The 8618-nt window shown below is 47.4% G+C and overlaps 1 protein-coding gene across 1 annotated transcript; it reads right to left on the bottom strand.

The window, feature by feature from the left end:
- Nucleotides 1-4502: 4502 nt before the first annotated feature.
- CFAP141 (cilia and flagella associated protein 141) lies at nt 4503-8534 on the bottom strand. Its single transcript, XM_082436285.1, has 4 exons — nt 8244-8534; nt 7866-7906; nt 5502-5631; nt 4503-4947 (listed from the first exon to the last, which is right to left on the bottom strand). Exons 1-4 carry the CDS (start codon nt 8355-8357, stop codon nt 4846-4848), a joined length of 387 nt encoding a protein of 128 aa, XP_082292411.1. The 5' UTR covers nt 8358-8534; the 3' UTR covers nt 4503-4845.
- Between the last annotated feature and the right edge of the window lie 84 nt (nt 8535-8618).

Genomic DNA, 8618 nt, shown 5'->3' with positions numbered 1-8618 from the left:
GTTCCAGGCCATGTTCATTCCACTTGGAGCCTTGCTACTGACAGGTGGCAGTTAATCCCAGACACTGGCACCGTACAATCTGACAATATGCCAGGGAGAGGTGGGCACTGTTCAAGGTGACCAGAGCTAACATGGAAGAATATAAATGGCTCTAATTAGTCATTACGTCAAGGATAGATGGGTAGTATTAATACTAGGCCCCAACAATGGGGTGACTGAAACACCCACCAGCGTAGAGGGCAAAACTGGAGTCCACTCAGGAGAGCTTCCAGTCAATAGAGGTAGATACGCAGATGGACCATCAGCTGACTCTTGAAGGAAAGCAGAAAAACCAAAGACCCCTACTGTTGCACTTAGGGAACGGAATGAGAGAGTCCCAGGGACAGGAAGCAGTGGATAATAAGGTGGGGGGATTGAATAAGGAGGAGAAAAATACAAGGACAGGAGAAGATCAGAGCCATATCCCTTCTAGTATAAGGGAAAGGTATAGGAAGATTTGATACTCAGACTTCAGCTCTCTCCTGCTCCCTCACTAGCCCTCCAGTTCAAGACTGAAATCCACATAGGTTGCAGCGACTGGTCTTCCAAAGGGGTCCTGGAGAGAAGAGGTTCAGTAAAACAGACAGGAGCCCCAGAGCCCCAGAGGTTGAGGTAGGAAAGAGTGTGATGCCAAATTGCCTACTGCTGTAAGAATATGTTTGACATTTAGTTGGTTCCTAATTAAACAACCCAATATCAAACATATCACACAGAAGCAGGCAGGAGAGCTTTGGTGGTCCTCTGCCTTCCTCCCCACTGCAAAGAAAGGACAGAGCAGAGACACCAGGCACCAAGCATGGCTAGATGGAGAGCCATCTCCTTGGGGAGGGGCACTGACCCTTGCTCTTTGCCTCCCAAGGCAGCCAGCTCTTAGTCATCTTCTCTTCGTGCCATCCCTGACTCGGCTCCTCTCCTACTAGTGCCTGGCCTTCGCTGGATCACGTTGGCCTAAACCAGGAAGAATATCTGGCAGGGCTCCACATCTGGGCACCTATCCTTCCCCAAAGCTCCAACACGGAGCTTCTCCCCAACATGTCACGGCCCCAGTGCCCAGAGGATCAGCAGTGTCAGCAGCTCCTCATCAACCTTGCCACCTGTTCTCAACTCCCCTCCTGTTGCCCCAAGGCTTTGCCAGAGTGGGGGTGGGGACTTGCACAACCTGCTTTCCCTTTCCAACACCCACACAAGGCTGCTGAAGGCCTTTCAGCGGACACCTTCCTGGAACCCTCCTGCTCTTAAGTACGACAGATTAGTAGCCGTGAGAAACTTCCAGAAGGCTTGGCTGCTTCTTCCCACCATCTTGTCCCTTCTCACCTTCTCCCCATGTCCTCCAGGCATCCTCCTTAAAGTCACCCTTGGGTGTCCAGAAGAGAAGAGTGACCTGTCTCACTAGCAGGCTCCAGCCTGGGCTCCAGAGAAGACGTATGGTCTCTCCTGCCTGGCGGAATTAGAAGTAAGACTTTAGGAGATCAAAGGGAGGGAGGAAACCCCCTCTGCCAGGAAACAGCCTGCAGTCCTTGGGACTCTCCTCCTCCTCTGGGGCTTTTTACAACGCAAGCTCCTGGGCCGGCTTCTCTCATGGTCTTCCCTCACAGGGATCCAGCCTGGTGCCTGCTTTTCTGGGAGATTTTTCTTCTGAAGAGAATCAGGTCTGTTGACTGTCATGTGGCAGGCAGATTCTTCTCTCTACTGTGGCAGAAAGGAGCCCGAGTTATAGCTACACTGGTGGGGTGGGGGGCTTGGGTGGAAGTGTGGGGTGGGAGGAGGATGCTCTGCTTCAGCCCCCAGGCCTGTTCCATGTGTCCTTGTTCCCATTAGGCTGGACACCTCCACACCCCCTCAACACACGCACACACAAACACATATGCCAACTCGACAGTGCCCTTGATCTAGATCGATAGCTTGTCCCAAGCCCCAGTCAATTCCTATTGTGTGGCTCTTGCCTTCCAGGGGAAGACTAACAAATGGGCATACAAGCTCCGAGGTAGGCACCTGTGGTGTTGTCTTATGGGTTTCAATCTGTGTGTAATTTTTACTTTCTTGACCTTCCTTTTTATCCTTAACACCCCCTCTCCCAAGTTCTAGTTCCCTTCTCTGGGAATCTTGATTGTCCTGGAGAGCCACAGGCTGGAGGGAGAGAGGCTGGGAAAGGGACTAGCAGGAACTGAAAGGACTTTAGTGTTTGGGGCACTGGGGAAACAGAGGCAGAGACAGGAAACATTGATGTAGGGGAGGAGCAGCTCTCTTAGAAGGAGACTGACAGGACGGCACATCCAGACCGAAATCTCAGATTGCCTTTGATGAAAGCTTTCTAGCTCTCCTGGAAGTAACTTCTGTGTAGTCATTTCAAGCAAGACTGAGTCCTTCTGAGCCTGAGGAGCTGGGTAAGGCACCAGCCACAGAGGGAAAAGGGGCTGGATGGGTATGATGGGGTGAACTACTCAGTTGATGTGATGAGAGCGGACAGAGTAGGCAGAGAGGATCAGAGGAGATGGGCTCCGTAGGGGGCCGGACTGCCAATACTGGAGCCAGCCTGGCACTGACAAGCCCTGGGGAGAAAGGCCAAGGTCAGGGATCAAGGCACAGGGGGCGGGGCATTCTGTGGGCCCAAATGAACAGAGGAAAGAGGAATAAAAGGGGTTGATGAGAGAGTGTGGTGGGAGGTGGGGGGGGCAGCCAGGTAATGGAGAGGAAATAAAAAGAGAAAGACTATCACAGGGCAGGAAAACATCATTATCACTTAGCATTTATTGGATATTATATGCCACTTCTCTGCTAAGTGCTTTAATCTCCACAGTAATCCAGTGAGGTAGGCGTTATCTCCATTTTACATATAAAAAAACCCCTGTGACCCAGAAAGTTAAAGTTACGTGCTCAAGGCCACACAGGCAGTAAGTGACAGCCAGAATTCAAACCCAGCTCTGTCATGTGGAAGCCTGTTCTCCTAACGCCAGGCTATGCTGCCATATATAAGAGGCGGGGGGGCAGCTGGGAGATAGATACAAGGGAAGATGAAAGAAGTGAAGGCGAGGTGGACCCGCAGGGAATAGAGGGCGGGGGAACAGGCAGAAGGAATGGGAGACTCAGCCAGGTTTGCGGGTCAAACCCAGGACACGTGTGTGGTTTTTCTCCTATAAAACTCTCATCATACCTGTCATGACTTGGTCAACGCCTGCCTCCCTGACCAGCCTGTGAGCTCCATGTCTTGTTTGGTGTCACAACACTTGAGTAGTTATTGACTAAAGATAAGACGGCTTGGGAAGCAGGGCTGATGGGGACTGGAGGATGAATGGATATACAGGACAGAAAGACAGGCCTGGGATGGAGAATGACATTTGAGCTGCATAAGGGGGCTGGCCAGGGGGCCAGTAGGGGACCTGTGAAGGGCTTGGTCACAGGGAAATCTCCTAAGAGGGAAGAGGGAGGATACCTACTGCGTGCCAAGCGCTGGGCTTGCTGTCTACATAATCTTATTTAGTCCTCATAATGTTCCTCTGAGATGGGTATTATCCCCACTTTCAGAAGAGAAAATTGAGGCTCAGAGAAGTAACTTACACATGGTGACACGATTAAGAGGTGAAGCCAGACTTCGAACGCACACCTGACTCCATAGCGTGTGCTCTTCTCTTTATACCTTGCTGCTTCTCTGTGCTCCGCATCAGCGGGGTGTGTAGGGAAAGGAGGAAGGAGAAGCTCCGAGCTAAGATGAAAAATGCATAGTGAAGGACAGAGGCAGACTTGTGGGAAGGGGGAAAGAAAAGGTGCGAGTTTTGCAGTGCAGACAGAGCCACATGGAGTTGAGGGCAGGAAACCATCAGTGTGGAAAGGATGAGTAACCAGTGAGCATGCAGATGGCAAGGTGAGGGAACAGGGAAAAGTATGTATGATGGCAATTGCATCAGAGAGTGATGGCGTGTTCCTGCACCTGTTACTGGCTGCAGAGTGGGAGTCTCTCTGGCTTGAGATGTCATTTGTATGTAAAGCGGATCTTTATAAATAAGGTTCTCTATGGCCTATAGATGCAAATGATTAATCAGTACTTTTCAGAATTTTGAATGCATTTAGATTTCACATGCTCTTTCCAGTCCCCCATAAATCCCACCATCCCTTATTCCCTTATAACTGCCAGACTCCTGAAGGCATTTGAGTCTGGAACCCTGTTATTTTGCCGAGGTGGGAATTCAGGCAGAAATCCAGAGGAAAGAGACTTGTCCAAGGTCTCACAATAACTGGCCAAGTCAGAGCCTAAAATCCAGGCCTCCTGACATCAAGCACCATAGTGCCTGTGGATTAATAGCCATATTCAGAGCTATTTGTCCAAGTATACAGAAGATCAGTGGAAGTGAGATCAGAGAGGTGGTGAGCAAAATCCAGAAAGCTCTATTAAGATTATGGCAGCTGTGAATAAGCACTTTTGAAACAGATCAAGATTTAGGGCTGAAAGAATGAGCCAGTAGTCCAGGTTTGAACCTTTAAGAACTAGCTTTATTTGTTAAACCAAATCAGGATTCGCTTCTCACATTGTGCCTCTATCCACCTCCCCTCCCCCCACTTACATCAACACTGCATATGTCACTCTGACCACAAGGCGTCACTCTTGTTTTTACCATTGTTTCATAGATTGTTTCCCCTATAGCACCAGGGGGTTGACAGGGGCCCGAGAGGTGAGAGTTGGAGCACTGTCTTGAGTCCTGGGCACATAACTAGATCCAGGTGAGTTTTGGGAAGGAAGTTGAAGGTGGTGGGGCTCAAGAAATCTAGGTTAGCAGGTATGGTGAGAATGGAAGGACAATGTTTCAAATGCCATTAGAGTCTCTCCACATAAAAAGCTTTGCCCATCTGATTTAGTTCCTGTTGGTACTGCCGATGCTCCTTTTCAAACAGCTGGTGCAGGGCAGCTTGACGGACCTGGTGGGGAGGGGAGAATAGAGTGTCATGTTTGCCCTCTGTTTACCCATCTTTCTCATTCTTTCTCCCTGGTTTCTTTCCCATCACCTGTGTTCTCTTGGATCTGGACTTAGCTGTGACATAAGCTAGACAGTAGCATAGAGGCTGAACCACTGGAGTGGAAGCCTACCGATTTTTTTTCCCCATGGGTGAAGCTCCAATGTTCAGCAAATATTTGCTGAGAACATACCATGAACCAGAAACTTTTCTAGGCACCTTGGATACAAAGATGGTGACATGACAGCAACTGGGGACTCCAGGGAGAGAGAGAGGTTCCAAGAGGCAGGTGTTAGGCACTAAGAAGCAGTCTTACCAAGGCGAGAGGAGCAAAGACTAGACTGAAGTTTGGGACTCTGCAGCTGGATGCAAAGAATCAATGAAAAGGAGCTTTGGTTTTACAGTTAAAGAGTTGCTGCTCTGGTATAACGGCAGAGACTAAGAGCTTGGGAATCCCAGTGGGCAAAGGCACAGGGCAGTAGGGGATGAAACTTCAGGTCACCCTTGCTAGAACTCACCATCAGTAATTGCTTGTTGGCCAGTGCCAACTCCTGCACCATAGTGTCCTGCATCCTTAGGATGGCATATGGGTTTCTCCTCTGGCTTAATGTCATCTGCCACAGACAGTGAGTGTGTGAATTTTGCCACCTGTCCCAGGCAGAAAGGTAGGGGTTGAATGGGTTAAAGTCAGGAGTGGAGACAAAAACGCCATCAGTGAGGCTGCTTCTTCACCAGAACTTCTGTGCCATCGTGAGAAGACTGCAAACTCCTTGAAAGGATAACTAGAACTGACTTAGAACTTAGTATATTATGTCACTCAATCATCAAAATAACCATGTGTCATAGATATTAATTTTTGCATTATACAGACAAGGAAACTTTAAAGTTCAGGTGAGTTGCCCAAGGTCACTTAATGGCAGACCTGGGTATCAAATCCAATCTAAGGATTAATTCCTTCCATCATACCAGTGATACTCCGTCCTGGCTAGGTCTGAATTAAGGTTTTCTAATATATAAGAGGAATATATGTATGTCTCACACACACACACACACACACACACACACACACACACACACACACACACACCCTCTGTTCAGATAATCCTGTTGACATTTTTTTAAAAAATCAAGTATTTTTTACAGATGGCTGAAAAATTAAATTGATACAGAAATATATATTAAACGAAAAGTGAAAGCTTCATTCTTCTGCCCCAGTCCTTCTCAACAAAGTTATCAGTTTCTTGTGTATCCTTACAGAAAACTTTTCTATATCAGCAAGTGTTATCTTTTAATTTTTTTTTTTAATTTTTATTATTTATTTTATTTTTTGGCTGCCTTGGGTCTTCATTGCTGTGTGCGGGCTTTCTCTAGTTGCGGCGAGCGGGGGCTACTCTTCGTTGTGGTGCGCAAGCTTCTCATTGTGGTCGCTTCTCTTGTTGTGGAGCACGGGCTCTAGGTGCGCGGGCTTCAGTAGTTGTGGCTCGCGGGCTCTAGAGCGCAGGCTCAGTAGTTGTGGTGCACGGGCTTAGTTGCTCCACGGCATGTGGGATCTTCCCGGACCAGGGCTCGAACCCATGTCCCCCACACTGGCAGGCAGATTAGTAACCACTGCGCCACTAGGGAAGTCCCTTAATTTTTTTTAACATGAAATCATATGTTTACATAAGCAGTATTACTTAACAATTTGGACTTTTCATATCAGCACATAGAGATTTGCTTTGTTCTGTTTAAAGGCTGCCTAGTATTTCTGTATCATAATTTAACCAGCTACACGTTGTTTCTAGCTTTTTTATTTTTATAAACAATGCTGTCATGAATACTCGTGTGTGTACCTTCTAGTGCTTTTGCAGGTATATCTGTGTAAATTCCTAGAAGTAGAGTTGCCAGTTCAAAGGATATGTGAATTGAAAATTTTGATAGATTTCATAAAAAAGGCTTCATAAAAAAGGCTGCATCAGGGACTTCCCTGGTGGCACAGTGATAAGAATCTGCCTGCCAATGCAGCAGACACGGGTTCGAGCCCTGATCCGGGAAGATCCCACATGCCGTGGAGCAACTAAGCCAGTGTACCACAACTACTGGGCCTGCGCTCTAGAGCCCGTGAGCCACAACTACTGAGCCTGTATGCCACAGGTACTGAAGCCTGTGTGCCTAGAGCCCGTGCACCGCAACAAGAGAAGCCACCACAATGAGAAGCCCACGCACCGCAATGAAGAGTAGCCCCCACTCACCGCAACTAGAGAAAGCCCGTGCACAGCAACGAAGACCCAATGCAGCCAAAAATAAACAAATAAAATTAAAAGAAAAAAGGCTGCATCAATCTTGATTCCCACTAAAACTATATGCATTCTTGTTACCTCACATCCTTGCTACCTCTGGGTATAACCTATGAAACCTTAAAAAACAGGCTTATCCTATCTAATCCCAGACCATTTTAGAATCTTCTGGGTTAAGACCTGTGTTTTTTAAAAAAGCTCCCCAGGTGATGGAGATATACAGCCTAATCTTTTGAGTTTTCTCATTCATTCATTCAATACATACCTACTGCATACCTACCACATGGTTAGTGCGATGCTGGGCAACAAATACTTGAATTTTCCTTAAAAAGTTAAAAAAGAAAACAACAAAAACTTGCTCCAATTTTCCTTCAGAGAATGGGAAGCAAGGGAAATAGAAACCATTGCCTATGTAGCCTAACCGAGTGGGCACTAGGAGGCTGATCTCTGCTTGTGAGAACAAGGGGTGCTTCTTGCCCCTCCCATACCTGTTTGCATTCTTGAGGAACCCCTAACAAGATGGAGATCTCAGAAGTGGCTTAAGGAGGACAGGAGGGTGAAAAGGTCAATCTGAAGGCTAAGGGAAGGGATAGAAGCAGAGATTACCTGTCCACCATCTTCTTAAGTCCCAGGGCCCTTTGAAAACTCTGCAAGAAAAGGGAGTTCTGTTGATCTGCCTTGATCTCCAGTACCTCACTCAGTACCCTATCATAGTGGGAGACACATAGACCTTTTCTTTAGAGACAGGGAGTAGCCAATTTCCTAGGGGAGGTGGGGAGAAAGTCCTACTCCTTTCAGAATGGACCAAAGGTAACATGCAGCGGTTAGTATGCAACAAATATCTGAATACCTACTATGTGCCAGACATAATCTCCCACTCCTGCTACTACCCTTCTGTTACATCTGTCCATTTCTGGTAAATTGATCTGGAAACCTCATCCAGGGAAACACATCCAACCCAGCCCCTTTTCCAACTCTGCATACCTCTTCTACTTTTACCATCCTTTCCACAGACATGTCTTCAAACTTGCTTGATGTAGTCTTAGGAGACTGAGCAGGCTCAACTTTGTTTTCAGTCACCAAGGTTTCAGTAGTCATAGCAACATTTACACCTCCAACAATGAGCCTAGGCCTAGGAGTTGATTGGTCACCTGGCCTGTTGCCCTGGAGACCTGAAGGGAATCCTGGTTCTCCAGCCTTCTATTAGTGACACAGGCAATTCTATGAGCAAGGACCACGCTCACATTTCAGGATTTCTTCTTTTGTGGTCCCAAGGAGTATCTGTATGGTTCTAGGTCCAGAGAGCATATCACATGCCTGTTTTATTAAAAGACAACTATAAAGGAATGAATCATATGC

The sequence above is a fragment of the Balaenoptera physalus genome (assembly GCF_965194825.1).
Source record: "Balaenoptera physalus genome assembly, chromosome: 1".
Classification (NCBI taxonomy): domain Eukaryota; kingdom Metazoa; phylum Chordata; class Mammalia; order Artiodactyla; family Balaenopteridae; genus Balaenoptera; species Balaenoptera physalus.
Note: the sequence above shows the minus strand (reverse complement) of the source record. Positions and strands in the feature narration are given on the sequence as shown.

What these genes read in the sequence shown, in the direction of transcription:
- CFAP141 (XM_082436285.1), bottom strand. Translation starts at nt 8,357, where the DNA reads ATGACTACTGAAACCTTGGTGACTGAAAACAAAGTTGAGCCTGCTCAG. An exon ending in CTTAAGAAGATGGTGGACAG is followed by an intron (nt 5,632 to 7,865) that starts GTAATCTCTGCT and finishes TGCCTGGGACAG; the next exon opens with GTGGCAAAATTCACACACTC. An exon ending in CCAACAAGCAATTACTGATG is followed by an intron (nt 4,948 to 5,501) that starts GTGAGTTCTAGC and finishes CCTCCCCACCAG; the next exon opens with GTCCGTCAAGCTGCCCTGCA.